General features: G+C 40.2%; 1 protein-coding gene and 1 long non-coding RNA gene across 2 annotated transcripts; one reads left to right on the plus strand and one right to left on the minus strand.

The window, feature by feature from the left end:
* Nucleotides 1–338: 338 nt before the first annotated feature.
* Nucleotides 339–807, minus strand: LOC133713901 (uncharacterized). Its single transcript, XR_009848315.1, has 2 exons — nt 762–807; nt 339–652 (listed from the first exon to the last, which is right to left on the minus strand). It is a non-coding gene; the product is annotated as an uncharacterized LOC133713901 (long non-coding RNA).
* A 12,284-nt stretch (nt 808–13,091) lies between these two features.
* LOC133713826 (uncharacterized) lies at nt 13,092–20,357 on the plus strand. The gene is made up of 10 exons (XM_062139858.1): nt 13,092–13,334; nt 13,423–13,816; nt 14,467–14,673; nt 15,100–15,321; nt 16,763–16,829; nt 16,947–17,066; nt 17,602–17,693; nt 18,307–18,489; nt 18,581–18,717; nt 19,900–20,357. Exons 1-10 carry the CDS (start codon nt 13,219–13,221, stop codon nt 20,135–20,137), a joined length of 1,776 nt encoding a protein of 591 aa, XP_061995842.1. The 5' UTR covers nt 13,092–13,218; the 3' UTR covers nt 20,138–20,357.
* The last annotated feature ends 5,565 nt before the right edge of the window (nt 20,358–25,922 follow it).

Consider the following 25,922-nt stretch of genomic DNA (forward strand, 5'->3'; position numbering starts at 1 on the left):
ACTGATATTCAAACTTCAGTTCTTGGACTATATCTGTTGTCTGATTAACATTGGGACAACATAATTCAATTTCTTCTGTTGTCTGATTAAAATTGCAACAACAGAGTTTAATTGCTTCCATTGTGTGAGTGCAGATTAGAAGACAGTGATTTGTTAAAAACCGATGTTATATATGAATGATTGCAGTGTGATTTGTCCCCATTTTTGGCCATTCAGACAGTGGGCAGTTATCATTATATCTATTCTGTTGTCTAATTATTTGAATATCCCATTCCTGAATTAAATTGTGCATTTGATCCATTTACACACCAAATATAAACATTGCAAACCATCAAATATAAACATTGCAAACCACTAATCATTGAACCCAACATTTTAAACAAGAAAAGCATTCTAGTGCATGCCCATCCACTTAACACATCAAAAAGCTGATACATATATATCTATTGTTCCAAAACATGCAACACATGGTGCATGACAATGTACCAACAGAGAAGCACAAAAAAGGATGCTTTCCTTAGCAAAAAAGGACCAGCAACAAGCCTATCTTTTGACAGTTCCATTCCCACAGCCCACAACACCAATAAGTGAAGGATCAACAAATGCAACCATGTCCACCATTTCATATGCCTTCAACTGATCATAGAGGTACCTAATAACAAAAATTTACAGTAAGTCATTGGGTTTCAGCAACTATACTTCTTATCGAAGCATTGGGGGGAGAGCACATATATATAAAGAACTGAATATATATTTTCTACCTCTGGTACACGGCAATGCAAGTTCCAGTGGTCAAAGACTCACCCATATAATACCTGCAAATAAGAAAGAAAGAAAAACTATCAGATTGACAGGGCTTATACTCTTAAGGCATGGTAATGATCCTAATTAAAGAGACATAACCAAAACCGTCTGTGTTATATCTTTTAAAACACACACAACCTAGCTTTGTTATATCATATTTAAAGTGTTATAAGAAGACATTCAACCCCAGACTTAAAATTACAACCTAGCTCATACGTGTAAGGAAACTGAAGGAACAATCATCATATAAGCTTACTTGAGAAACACCATATGTGTACCAGTACGTGGTCAAACGTGTTGGTGACCTGACCAAACAAAGGTGAGAAAGTTAAACAATGTCTAAATATCTATCATGACTTAAGAACATAGGAACACGAAAAATGACAAACAACCACCTAGTAGAAGAAGCCAGGATCCCTGTCAAGGCATGTTATCAAAAATCTCCCCTCAAAGTCTCAAGCAAATACATATTTATAGATGCAAGTGAGGTAGAAACTGCAGCATACCATCAACAATCCAACCACTTCCATGTTATGTAAGAGAACTGATGTAGTACTTATTATATAACTCAGTTGTCTTACTACTTCCATGGTGGATAAGCTTTTAAAAAAAAAAAAAAAAGACAAGCGGTGGAATAAAGCAAGCAGACCAAGTGGTGGTGTTCCAAACTTGCAGCAACAAAGTCATCTCCTTCTGGTCATGTCTTTTGTTGACAAGTTTTGGCGGTGGAAAGTGATCAAGACACATGAAGACAAAACTTCATATATAATTAAGCCCTACTCTATAAACTATAGCATGCTGCAGCTTCATTTTGAAATGGGAATTAAATGGCAAAATGACAAGAGCCAATGTCCAGATCATTGGAAAAGAAACATAAAGCATACAATGGAGTTGGTGATGCAGTTAAATATGCTTAATTGAAGCGTGTTGTGTTCGGGCAATTTCAATTGGTGTCACAATAACAAATATAGAAAGGAAACATTATATTATATTAAGCTGTGTCTACCTTTTTGTGTTCTGTAGAGGGAAGAATTAACATCAAGAAGGGTTTTGTTAGAACTTAGATAGCAAAATTGCATACCCATCTTCCCTTGGTGTTAAAGGTTTAATCTTTCTGTCCCTAAAAATTGCAGAGAGAAAGAGAGAGATGTACGACCTCGGCCACGAAGGTAATCTCCATGTTCTCTGACAAGTGAGGTGGTTTTGCTTGACAAGTAAAGAGAGCTAGACAAGACATGTGCCATATAGATTATCTAAAGATTGAGTAGGAGTATGAAATCTTTATAAATCTTGATTCTACAAGAAAAGTAGAACAATGTTCTTTTCGTTAAAAGTAAAATAAAGATGACATGGTAACCAATTTCAATTAGGTCTTCGAAAAACAGAGTAATGTATCCACATTTGTTTCTAGTCTTCTCAAGACCCACATTTCTTTTTTGGCACAGCCCTTTAACTAAGTAGAACATTGTGAGAGCAGCAAGTGGAAATGGTTTACTATCCTTTAGTGTCATTATCTTCTAATGCATATGAACTACCAAGCAATTTAAGGGCCAACAGAAACCTTCTTGTAGTTATGTTTTGTATGTAGGTTTAATAGCTTTTAAGTTTTAACCTTCCGATAAAAAAAAATAATAATAAAAAATAATAATAATAAAAAAAAATAAAAACCGACTAATGTAAAATGCCTAAACCTTGAGAAAATCAAACAAATTTAAAAGAGTAAAAATAAAAAGTACAAAACAAAAAACAAAAGAAAGCGCCATACCATGACTTTGGACCTCCAATGGAAGTGTCTGGGCCTTGATAATCATATACTATCAGTTCGCTGTCAAAAGGCAAGGGAACATGAAAAGTAAAATATCAGATCAAGAAATGCCCACATACTATCACTGCAAGATAACCCCGACTTCTCTGTAATGGAAATTTGCTTATAAGAATGATGCAGCACAAACATCTCAGGATTACAAAGACCCTCATGATTTATACACTTAGACCAACTCTATTAGAATAGACTGAACAAAAGAATTTGAATCCTCAAGCTACAACTATGTAATAAGCAAACATGAACGACGACATTCTGAAAATGCAGAACAACAATCTTGGCAATGTTATTAGAAAAGATGAATCCTTATTGAATTCTTATAGATCTAAAGGGTTGTCTCTATGGCAATCAGCCACTCCGAAACAAAAGGCACCATTCATCATTGTATTGTCCACCTCTAATATTTACTTCTTTTCTACTATGATATAGTAAGGAAGACAGATTACCTAGTTCCAGAATACAATCATCAGCAAGTGAATCAAAAAATTTAAAAATGAAAAATCTAGACCCTTTTGCATAGACATAACAATTTAGCTTCAACAACTCAGGAAGGCTCCCTCAAATTGGAAATTAAACAACTTGAAAAATAGTACCATAGTAAGAGATGACATGTTCGAAAGAGATTCATTGTCTTTCTTGATCTCACAATTTCTAGATCAAGTGATTGAAATAATTTACACAAAAGACATAAATAAAATAAGAGTATTCTGTGAAATAAAATACAGTACCAAACAAAACCACATGGCAAGGATCAAAATCAAGCTGGAGAGCCCCCTTTAGCTCACTATCTTAAACATTTAATGGCTTCAAGTGTATCCAGAACCTTGGTGCCCAACCACATCCTTTTGTTATGACCGGCCACGATTAAAATATGTTCTAAGTAGATAATGATACTAAACTTTCATGAAGTATAGGAAAATAAATTGCCTTTATTTAGGTAACTTCATATCTCCTATGAAATTTACAATATCATGATAGCTCGACATTTACTACCTATTTCAATTTGGTTAAATTTAACCAAAAAATACATTACTATGAAGTATAATATGAACATTATAATGCAGTCTCATTCGAAACCAATAAGGGAAAACAAAGCATAAAATTGGAAAATTGTAAGTAGAAAACCTAAGCTCAGAACAAAAAGTTCTGGGGGAAAAAGAGAACACCTAGCAGAACCCATGTCATTTCTCTTGGCAACATCTTCAATTGCTTTTCTATTCTCTTTGTATATCTGAAGCAAAAGCCCAAAGAAAACCAACATTCAACACACCCATTAATCCAAATTCCATCATCCAGAAATCCAAACCATCATACAGGCATGCACAGAGTACCCAAATTTAAACACAACTGTACAAAATATAGTACATTCAAATATTCAGATATTTACAATCATTGGAAAGAGAAATTGCACCACAATTATCAGTACAAATCAAAAAGAAGACAGATCAAAATGAATCCAATTTCAATCAGTCGAGATGGGTGTTCACAAAAGGAGCCAAATTTACCTCAGTACTCAAGCAGAGCAACCTTTGATTCTTAAAAAGAAACGCAATTTCACCAAAGCTAATGATGAAACAAGTAAAACTTACAAGACCCATTGATTATACTTGAATAAAAGGCAGCAAGAAGCAAACCAATTCATGCCAGCTTGGATCCACTGCTGTTCTTCCAGCCAAATCGGAATCGTCCCTCAACGTAAGACTCCATAGCCCAAGAAGTCGTTTCTCTTCGCTGCTCGAAGAACAAGAATTGAAAACTGGAAAAACAGAAAAAAAATCGAAGTCGATTAATTAGTGAGATTGTAGTACCTTCGGCTTCAGTAATAGAGATAGTGGAGAGTCTGATGAATCGATCTCTTAAAGCTCACTCACTGAATCGAAGTGAACGGAGTCGAAGATGAGGTCGGAGAGGTGGGTAGTGCGGTGGTTTATGAGGGGGTCGCGAATGAGTTTGAGACAGCGAGTTAGGGTTTCAATGATTGAAGAAGCCCGAGAAACCACCCCCCCCCCCCTTTTTCCTCGTCCTTCAAATCTCCAAATTGAAAACCCTAATTGAGTATATCGAACCCTAATCGAGTGTATTTAGAAGATGGGTTTTGAGGAGAAGATGGGTTTCAAGAAGAAGATGGGTTTGATTCTTTAAGAGAAGAAGAGGGGTTCTGCTTTGAGAAGAAGAAAATGGGTTTTGTTGTTTCTCTCGAAGACTAGCTGGCTAAATGTTGGAAACAGCTAAGTGGGATGAGGGAAAAGGGGCCTTAAGTTTAGTTTTTGATTTGTATAACCAATTCAGACAACACACAAAATAATTTCGGTTGTTTGATAATATACAATGAAATTTCAGCTTAGAGATCCTACTAGCAAATCTCCCGCCTAGTGCAAAGGGACAAACTCATTTTTCCCGCCTAGGATTACCATCGCACATTCACACAACAAAAATAAGTCATTCCGTTGTAGGAGCTTACAATCGTGTACCAGCATTTCACTCAAATATTGGCCTTTTTGGGGCTACTCACTCACATTTTGGGGTACATGTGATTTTCTTCCAAACTTGCACAACGGAAACAAAAAAATGCGTTGTATGTTATTTTGCAACTTACTCTCATACAACATATACAACAATACTGTTGTGCAAGGTGAGTCAAAATTTCGACCCAAATTTGAGCAAGGTGAGGGGGAAATTTTTTTTACATTCAAACAACAGACAAATCCTTAAAACTGTTGTACAATAATCTTGGACCCAAAAAAATTGATGTACGACCTCCTTATACAACGCCAATCTCATTAAACCTGTTGTGTGAAGCAGTTTCAGTGATCACACAACGGAATTTTTTTTTTCGTTGTCTAAAAAGTGTAGTGTGATGCAGTTTTTGGCATAGTGATTGTTGCTCATTGAAGGTATACTTTTCGAAACAGCTAATAAACTAGTTAGACAACATTAGTAGACATCTACGGATTTTGCGCAGTCCAAATAATCGAAATTAGAAATCGATAAATTTGATATTATCCATCTATTTATATCGTATTAGTAGGTATTTTGTAAAAAAATTAACTCGATCTGCCATCATTTCGATATCAAATAAAGCGGTCAACCTTATATGCACGTATACTTCCCTAAGGGGAGCTCAACCACTAGGAGATAAACTTTTCAAAATTTTTACATTATTTGATATACCTCATACCCATGAGAGTATGATAGCTGACAAATCAAAAAAATAAGTTGTGAATGAGCGGTTATGAGCATATTAGTTTTATGTGGTATTTAGGGTTTAAGGTTGATCTAGTAGATCGAGACCTAAACGATGACGAAAATAGCTGAAATTTTGACCATAACTATTTATTCTAATCATGACAACATCCAACGGTCAATTTTGATAAAGTTTATTTCCTCCACGTTGTTGCTCATAGAAGGTATATTTTTCAATACAACTAACAAACCAGTTGAACCGCATTAGTGGGCATATAAGGATTTCGTGCGATCTAAGCAATCGAAACTAAAAATCGATAAATTTGACATTATCCATATATTTATAGCGTATTAATAGGTATTGTGTAAAAAAATTAACCCGATCCGCCATCATTTAGATGTCAAATAAAGCGGTCAACCACTTATACACTTCTAACTTCCTAAGGGGAGCTTAACCAAGAGTAGATAAACTTTCTAAAATTTTTACATTAATTGATATAGGTCATAGCCACGAGAGTGTAAGAGCTGACAGATCGAAAAAAGAAGTTGCGAGTGATCGGTTATGAGCATATTAGTTTTATGTGGTATTTGGGGTTTAGGGTTGACCTAGTAGATCGAGACCCAAACAACTTCGAAAATAGCTGAAATTTTGACCATAATTATATCTTCTTATCATGATGACATCCAACGGACGATTTTGATAAAGTCTATTTCCTCCACATTGTTCCTCATAGAAGGTATATTTTTCAATACAACTAATAAACAAGTTAAACCGCATTAGTAGGCATATAAAGATTTCGTGCGATCTAAACAATCGAAACTGGAAATCGATAAAGTTGACATTACCCATCTATTTATAGCGTATTAGTAGGTATTGTGTAAAAAAATTAACCCGATCCGCCATTATTTAGTTGTCAAATAAAGCGGTCAACCACTTACACACTTATAACTCCCTAAGGGGAGCTTAACCACGAGTAGATAAGCTTTCTAAAATTTTTATATTAATTGATATAGGTCATAGCCACGAGAGTGTGAGAGCTGACAGATCAAAAAAAGAAGTTGCGAGTGAGTGGTTATGAGCATATTAGTTTTATGTGGCATTTAGGGTTTAGAGTTGACCTAGTAGATCGAGACCCAAACAACGACGAAAATAGCTGAAATTTTGACTATAATTATATATTCTTATCATGATGATATCCAACGGCCGATTTTGGTAATGTCTATTTCCTCCACATTGTTCCTCATGGAAGGTATAGTATTTGTTACAACTAATAGACAAGTTATACCACATTAGTAGACATATAACGATTTTTTGCGATCTAAACAATCGAAATTATGACGAAATTAGCTAAATTTTTTATAAAAGTATATAAGGTTGATCACCTTGTAAAAAATTTAGGACATTTATCTCCTTCTTATTTGGATGCCCTTGAGGTTTAAGAGTATATAGGGTTGATCACCTTGACAAAGGCCGAGACTAATTTTTTCACTCATACGGTTGGAGGTTTAAGAGTATGCATGCTCTCCTACCGGAATACGGTTGGAGGTTATTACCGACAAAGCAATAACTGAAAAAAGACAAACAAAAAAGCAGTAAACAGTTAACAGGCCTTGATAGGCCCACCATCGGACAGTGGTCAATACGGCCCGATGTTGGGCCTATCAAGAGAGCACAAAAGCTTAGCAGACCAGTGTATGATAAGTGTTTATATGTGGCACTAAGTTAGAGTGCAGCAGAGCATGCATTCAATGAAAAGGCCAAGTACTTTTAGCAGTTATGTCATTTGGAAAGACATGATTGTGATAGTGATGCCACAATATTGATGTGTACGCATAATTTAATCATCTGTAACCTTATTGGCAAAGAAGTCAAGCATGCATGATTGTTGGTTTGATAATTTAAATCAAAATGTGTTTGTAATTGGCTGGAGAGCATGTGGTCAATAAAGAAGCATGAGCATGTGTGACCTGCATATGTGGGCAACTGTATAGTGGTATATGAAAAAGCAGAAGCACGTGGTGCTTGCGTCAGTAAGGAGAGAAGAATATCAAGGGAAACTTTTTTTTTTTTTTTGAGAAAAGGGCGGTGCGGCAGCCCTCAAGCCTTGATAGCCTTAATTAAAGAAACTGTCGAATACAAGGGGGGGACAATGAGCCTAAACCCCTGATTACAATAAGTAGAACATCCTGAAATACTATCCTGAGTCTCTACTAAATGCTTGTACTCAACAAAGCACCAATTAGCAAAGAGCGCTCTACTGGCGACTCTATTTGCTTTAACTGCATTAACGCAGCGGTGATACAACAGAAAGATAACTTGATCTGCAACCCGACTGCAGCAAAGCATAATTACCATACGCATAGCTTTCCCATCATAATGCCACTGGACACTACATCCAGTGACACATAATTTCCCTCTGTTACTAAGAGACAGCGACCATTTGCACGTGCAAGGAACTCGCCGCATACCTAGAGCAAAACAGGCACACAAGGTGCAATGACCGGCACACAGGCCACGGCCTCCTACCGGAATACAGTTGGAGGTTATTACTGACAAAGCAATAACTGAAAAAAGACAAACAAAAAAGCAGTAAACAGTTAACAGGCCTTGATAGGCCCACCATCGGACAGTGGTCAATACGGCCCAAGCTTTGATTCCAGCCCAATACGACTTGGGCACAGTCGGCGCAGCCACCATAGCGTCTCCCAGACCAGCGCGCCGCCGCCTCATTCGGACACCGACAGCCGTCGACCCACCATCTCCGTCAGAGTTTCGGCAGATCACCTCCTCCACCACCACAACCCCAAACCACGAGGGTCTGATACGAGGAACTGCCATCACCGGCAGAGACCCAGTACCAAGCCTCTCATCGTCGCCGACAGCCACACGATCCGACCGGATCCACCCACAAACCCAAGCTCCAGATCGGATGCGAACGCCGGCCACGCAACCGGTCACCTCCTTCAGCCACGAACCGTCCTGCTGTGCCTCCGCCACTTTCAACTGGAACCCAGGCAAGAGCAAACCTATTAGCCACAAACTCCGATAACCAAACCCACCACCTATTGACAGAGATCGACCTCCCCCCAACTCTTAGGCCTTCAATCTAGATCCCAAGGGATTAAGATTTGGGCTAAAGAGAAGGGGGAGGGGGTTTTTTCCAGATCTACTTTCTTTCTCTACAGTTTAGAGAGAGAGGGTCTCGCTCTTTTTTTAAGGGAATTCTGAAATAAGGTTTTGAATATCAAGGGAAACTTAGCTTTGCCACAAAGTTGAAGTCTGACACCCGAGATCCAAAATTGAAGGCTGTTTGTTGGCAAACATTGCTTGGCGCTGCAGTGATCGCTGCTGGTGTTCAGCGCTCCGGTGATTGCTGCTGGAGCTTTGCGGTGATCGCTGTTGCTTATCGAAGGTGTGTGTCGTCAAGGATTGCAGCGGAGGATTATAAGGCCTGGTGGTGGCTTTCTTTCGCTGGGTTACCGCTGGTTGCTTGGGCCTACTGCTAGCCTCGCTGGGCGGAGGCTGCTGCTGGGTTTTTTTTTTTGTTTGTCGCTGGCATTCAGCCATATCGCTGACGACGACCTCGTTAAGTCGATGTAGTTGATAGATGCTTGATGGCCTATGCAGGTGAGGAATTGCAGAGGGGTGTTGGCGGGTATTGGCCGCTAGGCCTTGGTCAGCGGAGTTTTTTCCGCGGTGGTTGACCGGCGGAGATGCTGTCCAGAGGAAGATGCCAGCGGTGGTGCTGGTTGGCGGAGCTTTTGTCCGGCGGAGCGGAGGACCCTTGGCGGAGGGGCCGTGCTATGGAGGTTCTCGGTGCTCAAAGGAGGAGAAGCTCAGCAGAGGCCATTTCCGGTTAGTGGAGAGGAGATGGTGGTTGGCGGATGGGAGATGGTGCCAGCGGAGTGCACCGAGCTTTGTTCGTCGGCGATTGGCAGAGCACTCGACGGAGCTTTGCCACTGGTGGTGGCCAGCGGTGTGAGAGTTGGCCGGCGGTGGTCCTGGAACTTAGAGGAGTCCGGCGCGGCGGAGCCTTATCTAGCGGTTTCTCCTAGCAGCGTTGTGGCTGGCAGAGCCCTGCCGGCGGAGGTTTGATCGAAGAACATGGGTTCTTGGCGGAGTGTCGTTGATGGTTCTTAGCGGTGAAAGTCATGGCTGCTAGCGGTGATGGTCAGAAGCTGGTGCTTGCTTTGCCGCTGATGGGAGCTAGCGGTGCCGCTGGTGGCAAGTAGCTGGCGGAAGTCATGGCAGCTAGCGGTGTTGCTGGTTTGCATCTGGCGGACTGATGCAAACTGATATGCAAATGGGTGTCCACAGTTGCAGGTTCTATGCTTTCTAGCCGGCGGCGCACTGGCGGGGCCGCTGAGGTTGGCTAGCTGAAGCTCGGAGTGTTGCTTATCAGCGGAAGCGGAGCTCTCGAGTGGTGGAGTTCCTGGCCGGCGGAGCCCCTGTCCAGCGGAGCGGAGCTCTCGCTTGGGTCAGCGGTGGTGCTTGGCGGAGAAAGCTTTGTCGGTGAAGTTTGCCGTTGAAGTTTTTGCCGCTGGGATTTGCTAGCGGGAGATGGCCGGTGGACTGCTGCAGATGGCGCACCAAAGATTGGCGGAGGATCTCAGCGGCGCTGAAGCTGGCGGAAGAAGCTACTCGGCGGAGCTCGGAAGAGGAGCTGCGGAGCGGCGGTGAAGTTGATCGGAGGTGCCAGCGGTGAAGTTGATCGGAGCTTGCAGCGAGCTGTGCAGCGGAGCAGATCATCATCTTCATGCCTTGTTGTTGGGTGCCCAGAGAAGATTTCTGGGTGTCCATAGAAATTAGGCTCCATTTTTTTTTTAGTGCAGCGTTGACCTTTGCTTGTCTGGCGTTGAACGCACGTTGATTACCATTGATCAGCCTCAATGGGCGTTGACCAAGCCTTGACCGTCCCATATGTTGGTGTTTTGATCAGCTCCTGCCAGCGTTGACCATCCTCTCGGAGTTGACCGGTGTTGACTAGCCCTTTAAGATGCAAATTTCTGCTCTGGTTTTACCGCTGAAGTAATGTTGATCATGTTTTGGCAAAAGTTGCCGCCAAGAAGCATTAATTCAAACATAAACTCAAAGAAGGAAGAAATTTCATCAAGCTCCGCTAAGCAGACTTAGCTCATGGAAGGTGACGAAGCCAATGTGTTGGCTTCCCACAGACGGCGCCAATGTTAACGTTAGTGACCGAGGGGTCTCTAGTTAGCTTAAGTGAGAGAGAGAGAGAGAGAGATTGACACGAGATGTATAGTGGTTCGTCTCCGCCTTAGCGGGAGACTACGTCCACTTGAAAGCTTATACTAGTGTGTTGAGCCTTGCGGCCCAAGAGGGATTACAAAGGATGTAATGGGATCGAGTTTAAGTGGGAGGAGGCATTCCTTTTATAGGTGAAGGAAGCCATCTCCTTTACATGGTTTTCGATGTGGGACAAGTAACCACCATTTCTAGTCTAAAAAGCTTATTGTGGAGGCAACTTGGCAAGGTCGGAAAGGTGGCTTCCCGGCGACGGATTTGCGACTTCCGGATACCGTAGCGTAGCTTGAACATAAGGCTACAAGATGCAAGTCTCGGTTGGGCCTCACCATGGCTTGTGGATGTCCCAAAGAGGGTGTTACTTATGCTTGGTGAGATAGCAAACTAGTCATGCTAGTAGAGGTATCTACAAGTCCCCGAAGTCCCCAAGTAAGAGGAGCTTCTTGGTTGGGGAGTTATACACATGATGTCACCAAGCATAAGTAACCGGGCGGTACGGAGCCCCTACACAAGCTGAAAAATCTAAAGCTTTAATCATGATTCACTTCAAGATTAAAGTACTTTTTAAAAACCAATTAGACCCCAAGTTGAGTCAAAATTTTGGGATTTCCAACCCAATTTACCTAAAGAAGTTAAATTGAAGCAAGGTTTCTAAGTCTTAGACCTCCCGCAACTTTAGATGTATAAACTTTTGACTAATTAAGCTACACGAGTTTTTTTTTTGTTTTTTGTCAAATCAAATCCACTTGGTTTAAAAAAAATATGCGTTCCCTCTCGAGCTCTCTCCTAGGGTTTCCCTGTAGCGGCGCGGGTTGTCTTCTCCGAGATGGAGGCTTGGTCTCCTCTTTGGGTTTTCATAGGGGTGTGGGCTACGGCTTTGTGTGGTGGCTCCTCCTAGCACCGGGTGGCTTCGGCTTCCCTCCCCTCGTCAGATTTGCTGATGCTTCTGATGGCGCAATCAACAAGCCCCTGGCCTGTGATGCTCCTCCTTTGGTGGCTGGTCTCGATGGGTTCGCTCTGTGGTCGGCTCCATTTGATGATGGGGATGGTGGTAAGATGGTGAAGGCCTGCTTGGATGGTGGTACGATGGTGATGGCCATGGATGCTTGGCAGCAAGGATTTCACGGGGGGGGGGGCTGACAGATCTGATGCATATTCCTCTCATGGAGGGTTGCAGATTTGCAGTTGCACGCATGATGGCTCAGGTGTGATTAGGGTCGAGGTCACTGGAAGGGGCACGTTTGCTCCCAGCGGCGGCGGTGTTTTTCTGGGTGGTGGGGACCACGGCGGTGGTAGGCACGAAGGAGGCGACGATGGGATGTACGGCCTTCTGAGCTTCTCTAGGGTTCCGGCGACGTCGGGAGGTACGGCGACTGATGGCAGTATGGCTGCAGTGGATCAAAGGCTGGTTCTGGAACATGGGCTTGTTGGTGCTTGGGCTCGTAGCTTGGGTCAATATTGGTCTTTTGGGCCTCGAGCTTTTATTTTTATTTTTTACTTGTTCATTGAGCCTGGAGAAGCCCCCTCTGCGTATGGTTCTTCTTTGGGAACATGAATAAAATTAGGGATGGGTTTTGGCTGCGTTCGGAGTCTTCCCTAGTAGTGTCAAGGTTACTTGAATCTTTGGAGCCACATCCTATGGTTACATTATGTTTGAGTAGTCTAGGGCTTGCTTTAGATCATTCATTCATGACTCTATTCTGTCGTTGCCCGGAGTCCGGGTGAGTCATATTTGTAATGTTTCCTACTTTACTATAATGGACTGACACCCCAGCGTTCAAAAAAAAAAGCTACACGAGTTTTAAATTGTATGCCCCAAAACTTTGAACAGTTTCTTTTGGGTAAAGATAGCAAGACACATTCTCAATGATTGTGATTTGTGAGATAATTGAACTGATGAGAGTAACTATTTGTCACCGTAGTCTTCATCTGTCTCGTCTCTGGTAGGTTTTTTTGTTTTTATTTAGGTGGATTTGACCAAAGTCAATTTGTTTTGTTTTATTAGCAATGCCCATCGGGTCCTAGACCAATTGGCATAACCAAAAACTTGTACTAGAGAAATAATATACAAAGCCCCTCCGACTTCCACAGCTCCCACCACCGTCAAACCCAACCGGAGACGAAGCCCTAACCGAAATCCACAATGCAAGTGCAGCAAAACCCTAGCATCCCGGTCAGCGAAGTCTACTGGTCTCTTCTCCACAAAGCCGATAAGAAATTCTCCAAAATCCGAGAGCTCCCCTATTACCACCGCAACAGGTACTACTCCCATTCATTTCTCCTTCTTCTTCAAAATCAATTCACAAACACAATCGGTACTCAATCTCGTATCTTCGTGTTTGTTCAGGCACGAGTACGACGCCTACTTCTACAAGGTCTTCAAGGTCTACACGCAGCTCTGGAAATTCCAGCAAGAAAACCGCCAAAAGCTCGTCGAGGCCGGTCTCCGGCGATCGGAGATCGGCGAGATCGCGTCGCGGATCGCGCAGCTTTACTTGGGGCAGTACATGAGGACCAGCGAGGCTAGCTATCTGTCCGAGGCGTACATTTTCTACGAGGCGATTCTGAGCAGAGAGTACTTCAAGGAGGGCATGTTGCAGGACCTCAACTTGGCCAGCAAGCAGCTCAGGTTCATTTCTAGGTTTCTCATGGTGTGCTTGCTTTTGAATCGCCGAGAGATGGTGCAGCAGCTGCTTCATCAGCTCAAGGCCTTGGTTGATGACTGCAAGAGGACCTTCCAGGTTATTTTCTTTAGGATTCCATTTGATTACTTTTGTTGTTAGTTTGCCATTGAATTGTTCTATGTGCTCTGGTTTCGAATTTGTGTAATGGAAACTTAGTTCTGTGGTATTGTAAAGCTTAAAGAAGGATAGAACTTATCGAAAATGTGATAAGAGGGTTCAACCCCAATACATATAGACAAAGAGTTAAAAGATAGAAAAGAAAATAACAAACAACATGGAGTATTACCTCGAAATAGATTTATGTACATTAGAGTATAATCAGTGGTAATTGAGAATGACATACATCTGTTATAATGTGGGGATCATGATGACTAGTTTTGGACCATGAGATTTTGAAATTGTGTTCACTTTCTTATTGGGCTCTAAGTGGGGAATTTGTGCAAATGAGGAACATCTGGGGCTTGTGCATTGCAATGTAATCTAGTGCGGTGAGTTTATCATGGACAGAGAGTAGTATTAAAAGGCTAGGAAGTAGTTCAGAATAAGATGAGATTTTATGTATTATCAAATAGGTGCTAAAGATTTGAATGTAATATTGTAAGTCATGCTGTTTTGTTTCCATTTAAAAAGTTGTGTGCTTATATACGCCAAGTCTTGTGTTCTTGCAGCTAATTTTAATAGTGACATTTGAATTATCTTGTTTCCAGGAAACTGATTTTAAAGAATGGAAGCTGGTGATTCAGGAAATAGTTAGATTTTTGAAAGCTGACACAGCTTTTATGAATATCAGGCCATTGAGATATAGTATTGTCCTGGAATGTCATCCCGATTCCTTACCACCTGTTTCCACATTGGTTGTAAGGAGGTCTTTGAGACTGCGAGATGCGATACTAAGCAGCTACCATCATAATGAGGTTAGGTATTGAGGTTTTTCCTTCACCTCTTTGTGGTTTTTAAATTTTTTTTAATTAATTTTCAAGAAAAAATAATTACTGAAGTCCGATCATGTAATCCTTGTGTATGGAACTAATACCAGCCTATGTGCAAAACTATAGCTAGGATATGACAAAAACATAGAATATAGACAGAAATAGTTTCCCGGAACTCTGAGAAATTGAAGCCAAAGTGATGCTTAAAGCCTTAGTTTATGTCATAGACGTTCACCTCCTCTCTCACCTCCTCCTTCACTCCTCTGTGTATAATCTGCATGTGCTTAATACTGATTTAGAGGGTTTTCAGTTTTTTGTTTTTGATACTGTTGTAATTTATGCCTTCCAAATACATAAACTTGAATTGTACACTAACATTTTCTGTTTTTCCATTGGTTAAAACTCGACCAGGTAAAGTTTTCAGAGCTCACTCTAGACACTTTTAGGATGCTTCAATGTCTGGAGTGGGAACCTAGTGGCTCATTTTACCAGTCAAATGTTGCTAGAAACGGTCAGAACGGGGCGCCAGGGTCCGGCCGCATTAACTACTCCCAAGATATTGCTGATCCTACTCTGCCACATAACCCACGGAAAGCTGTCTTATATCGTCCATCTGTTACACATTTTCTGGCAGTAAGTCTGATAGGAATTAATGGTTGCCTGTTTCCCTTATAATTACTATGTTTCATTTGGCATGTCAGGTTGTAAATCAATGATATTAAAAATCTTCCTTACATAGTTCCATGTCAAGGGTTATCGGTTTCGTGAATTCCCGAAAAATAACATTTTGAACTTAACTACTTATGTTCAATGTCAAATACTACATACGCCTTGAGTTGAAGTCAAGTTGCAGAAAAACATATGTTTATTTTTTGCTGATTTGATCAACTATCTTCCTGCTATTCACCTGTATGGTGATGACAATAAAACATCTCTTTTTTATTTTATTTATTTTTTATTCTTTTATATATTTATTTATTCCCCCATCACCCACTCACCTGATTTAGTTTCGGTCATGACTTGGTGTCTCTTGGAGGATTTAAGCTTCAAACTAAAGTTTCATGATTCAACCGAACACTAAAATTGGTTTCTTTGCATATGATAATATTTGAACTGCATCTTTGTAGTAAGGAACCTGTTGATACTGATTTTTTGTCCCCATCGATAAAAAACACACATGTAGATGAGAGATGTATACTTTGCCAAAAAAGAAGACGAGATTTAGTGTTAACCCAACCCAAAATTGGGGTACATAGGGGAAATTTGGTGTTTTTCGCTAATCTGCTAAGCCTAATTTCGGTGACAGATTGCATTTGCTAGGCCGAAGCTCATAGCTTGGAGTGAGAGTTGAGTAGGAACCCCCTTTTAGTGAGGTGAGGGCCTCCTTGTAGAGGCATGTGGAGGTCCCTTCCTCTTGCAAGTTTTTGATGCGGGATTTAAGGGGCCTATGCCAATTACATTTTCCTTTCTCTTATGCTATTACTGCTTGACCAAAACCTTGTAGAAGCAGAACTTATAAGTGAAACCAAAAGGTTGGTCTTTCTTGGTTCTGTTACATCTCTACCCCTGACCCCCCTTGTGGATTAGCTTATGTTGTGTTTGGTTTGGTGTCCCTTTTTGTAGTAATTATGCTTGAAACTAAAGTTTCATGCACCCACCTAACCTAAAGTTTGTTGCTTTGCAAATGATATCAATTCTTGAATGCTCTTAAAAGGCACATTTTTAAGTATGAATTTTTGGTATATGGACCATGACTTTGTATAGCACCTGGATGAGTTTGGATTATGAACATGGGGATCATGGCCCTAAAACCTAAACCACCAGATACCAAATGTCTAGAACCATTCCTGACTTTTATTTATTGTGCCTTTGAGTAAGCATGTTATTATAAGTTTCAGTAAACACATTGATTAGTTTGGATGGATTCTTACAGCATTTTTCCCCTTTTGGAATAGTTAATGCTACTCATATATCAAGAATGTTATCCTTTATCTGCCCTCAAACAATCTAGTGTTTTCTTTTTTGTTGAGAACTACACAATTGATAAGAATCAATATATTTACTTGACTGGCAGGTTCTGGCAACAGTTTGTGAGGAGCTTCCATCTGATGGAGTTATCTTGATATATCTGTCCGCTTCAGGTTTGAATAATTTTGTTATACAAGGATTTTGTTTTCTTTATAGGTTATGTAGGATCATCATTTCTTTTGCTCATTATATTGGCTCAGTTAAAGGACATGACATTTAATTGCAAGCAGGTTCTGGAATTTATGCTGATGCGACATCTGATAGACTAAATCCTTCTTGTGGACAAAGTAAAGGAGATGACTCAAGCTTACATGCTAGTTGTTTAAACTTTGGTAGCCATGGAAATGGAGGTACTCTTCGAAACAAATTAGGAATAGTTAATGACGTAGACCTACTCAAATAATATATATATATATATATATATATATAGATTCCATGCTACTTGAGACAATTAAATTCAGTTTCACGCATAAGGTTTAGCTTGCCGGTTTATGCCCCAATTGTCTAATTTTTTGCCCTAACAAAAGAAAGAAAATTCAACTTCTAAAGGGGAAAAATGCTGTAAGAATCCATCCATGTTCCTCAAAGGTTGACCTAACAAAAGAAAGAAAATTCAACTTCTAAAGTGTGCCTTTGTTAGAATCTGTAGTTTTTGGTTTGAGGAAGGGATATATTTCATGCCATTTACTTATTCACATGTGGTTAGAAAATGGATAATTCATTAATGGAGTTCTTGATTGATAATTTATGATGTTGGACAATGAGATTAATATCCAAAGTTTGATGTCGACATGTCGTCTTATCTTTTGATATCATTTCCTTGTTTTTGCATGAGTCCCTCAGGATAAACTGTTCTGATATCAAACAAAATCATCCATTTTTCAGGAATAAATAGCATCTATCCCAGTGACTTGGTTCCATTTACAAGAAGGCCGCTCTTTCTAGTTATTGACTGTGACAGCAGTGAAGCTTTTGAGGCAAGTCTATCAACTCTATTATGCATTTTTTTTTTCGATTAATGTACTTGGCAATGTTACATCTTACAGAGTCCATGGTCTATAAACTAGCTGGAACTGTTTTATGCCTATAAGTATGATTTTGAACATTGCAGTGTTTTCTTTTTGTTGGCAGTTATTAGAGCTGTAGAACCCCACAATAGCTTCTCTATCAAAATATTAATGAACACAGTAGTTCAGTGACTTGCATAATCAGTTCTGAATACTCCCTAAAAATTAAATGGCCCCACCTTGTGTATAGTTATTCTATTCTGATAAGATTGTTGTTTCTTCTAAAATAACATTTACCCTCTCTCTCTCTCCCTAAAAACTTCCTATTCATCACAAGATGTCATGTGTATCAAACCACATCTAATGGCTCCTATTGCTTGAAATCAATTTTGACTTATTTTTCTTTTCATCAAAACTGAAATACGAAGGCTCTCTCTCTCTCTCTCTCTCTCTCTCTCAGCAGAATTATTTATGGTAGCTGAATGAGCAAGATCCCCCCTTCTCGTTTTCTTGATTTCGTTTTAATCTGAGTAGAAATTATTACCCTAACCTATGAAGGTGACTGATTCTAAAATTTGCTCAGGCTATAAATGGAGTACAAAAAGGAGAGACAGCTGCAATGCTCCTATCTTCGAGCTCTTCATATCAAGCTTCTGATGTTGGTTCCTCTCGTCAGCCAAGTGGAAGCCTATTCACTATTTTCCTTACAGCTCCAATGCAGGCTTTCTGTTTATTGCTTGGTGTTTCAGGCACTGACATTGACATGGTGAGTAGAAGATTGACACTTTCTCTGTTCTTATTTGAATTATATGAGTTATTTACTTTTCCAGAGCATTTACGGAAGGCAAATGCATCAGGATATATATAACAAGGCTGAGAAGCTGCTTTCTAGTTCATTAAGTGACTGGGGGTCTACTTTGGCAACATCAGATACTATTGACCCTGTTTGGGCACAGGTTTTGACTGATACATTCCTGAGGCGACTCCTATTGAGGTACTATCCTATAAAGCTTAATGGAGACTATTACAGGAACATTTTTTCTTCTTTGGTTTTGTAGTACTGAGAGAATAATGACATGTTTTTGCTTTTCATGCCTGCAATTCTCTCAAGATTTGATACTGTTGTTGTTTATCCCTGCAAGTGTTTTGCTAGCTATACCTATATGTACAAGGTTGAGGATTTAATGTTTATAATCTGACTTGGCCATCAGTTGGTACTGGAATGATGAACTCTGAAGCAAGTCCTATTTTGAACCTGCATGCTTACAGCTGCATACATAGAAAGTTGGATTAGTTTGTTGCTTTAATTGTTAGGTACACCTAAACATGATAAAACAATTAATGGAATTTAACCCAAAAAGGGAAGAAGCACATCCTGCACCTTCACCTGCGAAGCGCTACACTCCTGCTTCTAAGCGAACTACTGTAGACAGACTACCAGGAGTGGGAATAAAGCTCCAGCCCTTAGCCCTGAACTCCATCAATAAAAAGTAAAATTAAGAGCAATATTAGCACTAGGGAGAGTCTTATTACCACTCGACCCAAATGAAACTTAAGTTGCTTTAAATATACTTGCCCGTAAGATTACTGCTGATATAAGTTAACATCAACTCTTGGATTGACCTGTGATCCATTTTTTATTATCCTTTTGACTTAAAACTTTTTAGTTACCATGGCGACTTCTATTTAGACAAGAAAGACCAAATTTTAGAATTGGGGAAAGGGGCCTAGTGTTGATGTTCGAAAGATGGTACATCTTTTCTGGGTAAGCTCTGGCTACTGCATTAGACATCTAAATACTCTTTGATCTATGGGACTCTTTATTACAAACTGTGCGAGCCTGCAAGGTGTCCTGGTAGGTGGTTGGAGTTTTGCAACTGGACATTTTTGACTCTTTGTTTTATTAGTAGTTAAACACTCACATGCTCATGTGCATACTCTTGTTCATGATATTACTTTCCTTGATGGCATGACCACTTCAATTAAATAGTTAAAATGAACTTTTATTGGCCATGTTATACTGGATGCTCTCAAATGGATTGATCTTTTCAAAATTTTGCTGATTGCTGTTCCTTGTATACTCTCGTCTCACGGTACTTCAGTCCTGCTAAAGTAGTGAACTTTATTTCCTACATTCTGTTTGTGATACATATGCACTTACATTTTTCCTCTCTAGGTTCATATTTTGTCGGGCGGTGCTATCACTCTATGCTCCAACCTTCAATAAGAAGGAATTTATTCCCAAGTGTGTACCATGCCTCCCAGCGTCTTTCCTGCCAACAACAGCTGCATGCCAGACTGTTATTTTGCAGATAGCGGATATCTTCGGAGCGAGCTCTAAATTCATTTTCTCAGAAGGACTTGTACTCCCAGAAAATAGACAGGGTGACACAGAAGCAGTGCCATGTTCATGAATCATGGTGTCTAAAACTATCCCAACACCTTGTATTGTGTCGGTGCTTGTACAGGAAATGTGATTGAAATACCGAGCTGTGTGTTTTTGTTGTTCTTAGTTATGAACTTGTAACTTTTTTCCTTTCTTGTGAAATTACCTGTTGTTGATTAAGGCAATCCTTGTAAGAGATAACTTGGAATGGTTTTGTAGAAATGGAAAAAAGTTGATGTCCCTTCTCAGTCTTCTGTGTAATTGGAGAGAGCTCTTTCTCGTCTGTATGTTGTATTTTTTTTTGGTTAGTGTGGTCGAAGCCTCTATGCTGTTCTTAAAAAGTGGTCATACAAAGAAAAAGAAATCGGGTCTGTTTGGTTAGGTAGGACTCTTCAAGCAACTCCGTTATCGAGGCTGTGGTCAAGCTGTGCCTCGTAGGGTTTTGCTTGTTTTTTTGGTGAAATGGGAGCCTAACAGTGTTTTCAACAGATGCCATAATCTTAGCTCTAGTAGTAAGATGGTGTAGTATTATGCTTCACTAAACACAGTGGCTCTAGTCTTTTAGAGAATGTAGAGATATAGATGATTAAGAAATGGCGAATGCATTCCCGATAATGAATATCGGGCAATCCTTTCCAAATCGTCCATGCACCGTCTTGAACTTTTAATCTTCTCTACGCTGAGCAAAAAGCGGTCACAAGTTCATGTGGGTTCCTCACTTAATCTCATGGTCCTTTCAGTAAATTTGTAGGAAGGATCTAAGCAAGCATGTGCTTTATTTTCACTGGTGAGTATTCTAAATCTGCTATTGATATCAGAACCTATATTCAATATTTCAATCACGTATGATTCATCTGCAAACGTCGAGTAAAGGCAAAATGAGGTTTTATAATTTTATTTACTGGAGCAAAAAGTGACATTAAGCATGCTCTGCTAGGGCTTATTTCTTTTAGTATGGTCCTTTATCTTCAGCCCAGAAGTAATTCATGTCTTCCATTTTTAGAGGGCAGAACCACGGAATATGAATAACACTTTCAAGCAACACTCGATATTTATATGCAAGAATTGCAAGAATTATCCCAACGTGCAGCTCTGCCTGGGATGTTGTCATTTAAGTCTAATACATTTGCATGGAAGGTATTTCTAGCTTTGGTAGGCAAACCCGGGGAACTCTCATTTGACAGCAAGCTAAGGACTCCCAGTGGCTCCAGGAGAACTTCTGGTCTCTCCTCCGAATTACTAGTTCCTTTTCTTCCGATGTAGAAACCCTCTTTGGAATAGAGCTCTGGGGCATTATCAATAAAGCTAGAGCACAAGAAAAGGCTAATTATACAGCTGGATCATCGAGCTAGCAATCAAGTAAAAACGATAAGCTAATCCGGTATGTGTGTGTAAACAAGATAAGATAACTTGAATAATGTTGCTGAAGATGTTTATAATAATAATAGAAGAAAAATCTTGAAATCTTGATGAAACGTAACTTCCCCTACGATGGGGTTGAATTACAAACTCAAAACCTAACCCTAAATCCCAATAAAGAATTCGAAATCCTAATCCAAACGGCTTTTGATGAAATTGATAGATCAAGAGCAGTTCATCATCTTCTTGAACTCGTGAAAGTTAACGCAGCCATCACCATCGACGTCAAATTTGGTGATCATGGTGGCACATTCCCCGACCGAGCACTTCTGTCCTAAGCGGTTGAGCACCTCATGAAGTTCGCTCGCCGAGATCAGGCCGTTCTTGTCGAGATCGTAGACATCGAAGGCATCACGGAGATCCTTGCTCGACCCCGATCCATTCATGATTTCTGTGAACTCCTCCAGGTCGATGTGGTCATCCCCGTCCTTGTCGAACTAGGACATCACAGTCTGCACTTCCTCCCATCTCACGAAAAACATTCTTGAGCTACTCGCTGGAGATGAGTCCGTTACCGTTCTTGTCGAACTTGTTGAAGACCTTCTTGACCTCTTCCATGGGTACCACCACGCCGCTGCCGCTTCTTGAACTGGTGAAACTCGATGACATCGCTGAGAGGGAGTACAAATTTGATTTGGTTTCTTCTAGCTTATTAGGATTGGATTGTGTGAGAGGCTAGATATACCAGTGTTTCTATTTTCATTTCAGTAATCGGTTCTGTTTGTGTTTCCTATAAGGAAAAGGGAACAGTTTCCTAATTCAAAATTAGAAGACTTTCCTAATTCAAATTCAATAGACTTTCGTAAAATTAAAATCTTGAAGGTAAATACTTTTTCTTGGTCGAAAAGAAAAAGGAAAGACGTTTTTATTGACCTAAGAAGGCTCTGCAGTTTAGGGATTCTCTCTCAAAAAAGTATTTTGTTGTAATCAAAACCCTTTCGGAATTCAGCATTACTTTGTGGCATTGGATTGCGTTTTGATTCTTCCACCCTTCTAAAGCAAAGTGGTAATCTCTATTCAAGATTTTTGACCCTTATTTTACAGATGAATATCACTAGTATGAGCGACTAGTATCACATTGGCTGTAGTTCGTGTAAGATTTTTGATGAATCTTATACCTGATTCTTTTTGTTTTATTCTTTCTTTTCGATGGGTAGTTGGGTACCCATTTAGCCGATGGGTGGATATGAAAATACCCGTGAAAACTAAAACCGGGTATGGGTATCATGGGTATTACCCATTTTGGTTGCTGGGTGGGTATATAACCTTGAGTTAAAAATTTCTTCAGTACATACATCGTATAAAAAACCATCTTTAGATTAAGGTAATAATTTATTTGGATTTTCTATTCCTAATAGATGAAGTAAAGTCCTATTCCTAAAATCCTAATAGATTAAGTAAAGTCCTATTCCTAATAGATTAAGGTAATAATGTATTTGATTCCCTAATAGATTAAGTAAAGTCCTATTCCTAATAAATTAAGGTAATAATGTATTTGGATTTCCTATTCCTATTAGATTGAGGTAACAGGAACACTAAGCCTATAAATATACATCGGGGAAAGTTGGATTTTGATAAGAAGAATTCAGAGAGATAGAAACAGAAGAAGACTAGACTCTGAAATCTGAATCATCACTAGAGTTTCTCATTCTCAAAAAGAGAAAAGAAGACTAGAGTTTCTGAATCATCATCATCATCATGGCAGTACTGGCGACACTGGGAGCGGCGTTCCAAGAGATCTGCGATCAAGTCACCCAAGCGATGGAGAAAAACACAAATAAAAAGCTGAAATCCGTCCTGGGTTTGTTAGAGGACACGCTCAATTCCTTGAAAGATGAAATCATCCAGCCCATTCATCAAGGCCACCAGATTTTCGACGATCAAAACGACAAGATCGAGTCCATCGTCGTCCAATTGCACGAGGGAGCGAAGCTAATTGCGAAAGTCTCCAAGCTCCGATCATGGAACTATTTCTGGCTCGACGAGGACGGCTACATCTGGAGGCTTCTTCAATTGGATGGGTACTTATTTCATCTGCTGCATACGACTCTGTATGGGCCGTTATATGACGCTTATAAGAAGGCCGTGGAGGGCGGAGCGGTGCGGTTGACGGCGGAGCGGGGAAGTGGTGAAGAGGAAGAGGCTGTGTTCCGGAGGCTGTTTGCGGCGTCGATAGAGGCGGAGGAGCACCAGTCGTTTAGGTTCCTGGTTTCGAATATACTCAGCAAAATATACGCGTTGCAGCCATTTTTGATGCACAACAATCCTAAGCTCCTCACCTCCTCTTTCAGAGCGGAGATGGAGAAGGGGTTGGAGGTGGTTCGGAGGAGGAGCACCGGGGTTGGTAACAAGTGGCGGCTACGCAAGACCAATAAGTACGACAGTCGTACTTTTAGTGGGTTAGTGCGGCTGGATATGTGTCTGACTCACTGTCTACATGGACCTGTCCGTAAAGCAATCCAGCACGCATTGGATTTATCATCTAGTTAGCATTGTGCAATTGACTTTATGATGTACTCACATAAATTGTAAATCTACTCACATATATTCAGTTGTTGTTTATTGCCAAACCAAAACTAAAAAACCAATTCTACGTGTTTTTGTACATTCTTTATCCTTGAAGCATTGACTACTCTTGTTTCTGGAACACTCCTTTGGAAGTGATTAACATCTATTCTTCAAATCTTTGTAATTACCAACTCGTGTTACTTAATTGTCTTTCGAATCCAATTGACTTGCACTAGGGTGGGGGATATTGTGACAGCAGTTCAAAAATCCATGAGCTAGGCTGCATTTGTATACATGCGCATCATTAAACTTTAGCAAGTTAAGAATCCACCTAGTGCACTCCCAACAAGACACACACACACAGGAATGTGAGTTGTTCCAAATACATACCTGCAACAGTTGAACAGCAAATAGTTACATACAAACAACTCATTAAGAAGGCAAGCAACCACAGTACCACTACTTCAAGAATGAATCGGAAAAACCAATACCAAAGAACAATATCACTTTCTTCCACCCAAGTGGCCACACTTACGAAAAGTTGAAGTGAACTAAATCCATTGAACCCACAGTAGTACATTTTCAGTGTCGACTGATAACATATCCCGATATTGAAAGTTTTAGTTCTAATTTGAAGATTGAGTTTTCTTCATCCACTCTATGCATTCGTCTCTGCAGTCCCCCAAGGAGGAGCTAGCTGCCATGCAAGTACTTTCCTTTGCCATTAACTGACAACTGGTCCTCCAGATTTAAGCTAGCTGCAACTGTTTTATGATAGCTAGCCTTCCCATCAAGTAATTAACGGCTTTACATCCCAGACTCTGTCAAGACCCAGATCATCAACTATGGCCCTTTCAACTTGTCTAAACAACACTCTGCTACCTTCTAGTGTGAAGTTATATTCCAAAGGATCTAGCGCACAACACATGAGCAAAGGCCACTCCCCAAAATTCTTTAACTTCTCGCAACAGAAATCCTGTCGATACTCGGAGCTTGGATTCTTTTGATGTAACAGAGACATCATCAGCATCAATAAATCAACTTCGAAGAGTTGTAATTCAGCTCCATTGGATCCAAAGTGAGGAAGCAAAGGCAAGAACTTCTCAAATTCATGATGTATCTTTATAACAGTTTCAGCATCACTGACTTTTTGCTCAAGGGAGTGTCTGAACATGTAATTCACCACAGGAAAATCTTTCCCTTTTTCACCTCTGTACATGGTCTTCCTAAGTGGGAGGAGCATAGCAGCATAATAAGGGAGCCTTCTCTGTTCATCACTCAAAAGTAGAGTGCCCAATTACCGGAACAAGGCTATATGCACAATATAAGTAAGCTACACAAGCACAATTTATAGTACTCTCATCATACTCCTTTGCAGCATCCTCAACAACTTCATTCTCATTAGGAATGTATAAAAGAAAATGAGTAGAACCGAGTAATAAGCTCATAATTGTACACAATAAAAATCAGAGTCTCTTTGTATAACAACTTTTACACTCATTGAAATCCATCAATTGCATGGAAAAGAAAAGTCATGTAACTTTCAAAATGCATCTATGGAGAATACCTGGGTCTCCAGAGTAGTAGGATATTTGCTGTTCTCATAATCCTGCAGCAGCAGCACAGTAGCCAACGGTTAAGAGTTAGAGACTCGAGATGAGCTAGAGAAATGGAGAAGGGGGTTAGTCACATTAGATATCTTACCCAAATCTCTATATATTGATTCTTGACATTCAAAGTTGATGAATCCACAATATCAATATCCATAGGTGCATCAGTTCCAGCTCCACTGGTCACCAAAGGTGAAGGTGACAGAATGATCGTCGTCAGAGGCTTTCACTCCTAAGCTGCTCCCTTGATCAAGATTTTCTACCTTCGGTACTTGT

Source organism: Rosa rugosa, chromosome 6 (assembly GCF_958449725.1).
Source record: "Rosa rugosa chromosome 6, drRosRugo1.1, whole genome shotgun sequence".
NCBI classification, from domain to species: domain Eukaryota; kingdom Viridiplantae; phylum Streptophyta; class Magnoliopsida; order Rosales; family Rosaceae; genus Rosa; species Rosa rugosa.

What these genes read in the sequence shown, in the direction of transcription:
- LOC133713826 (XM_062139858.1), top strand. Translation starts at nt 13,219, where the DNA reads ATGCAAGTGCAGCAAAACCCTAGCATCCCGGTCAGCGAAGTCTACTGG. An exon ending in CTGTTACACATTTTCTGGCA is followed by an intron (nt 15,322 to 16,762) that starts GTAAGTCTGATA and finishes CTTGACTGGCAG; the next exon opens with GTTCTGGCAACAGTTTGTGA. An exon ending in GATATATCTGTCCGCTTCAG is followed by an intron (nt 16,830 to 16,946) that starts GTTTGAATAATT and finishes AATTGCAAGCAG; the next exon opens with GTTCTGGAATTTATGCTGAT.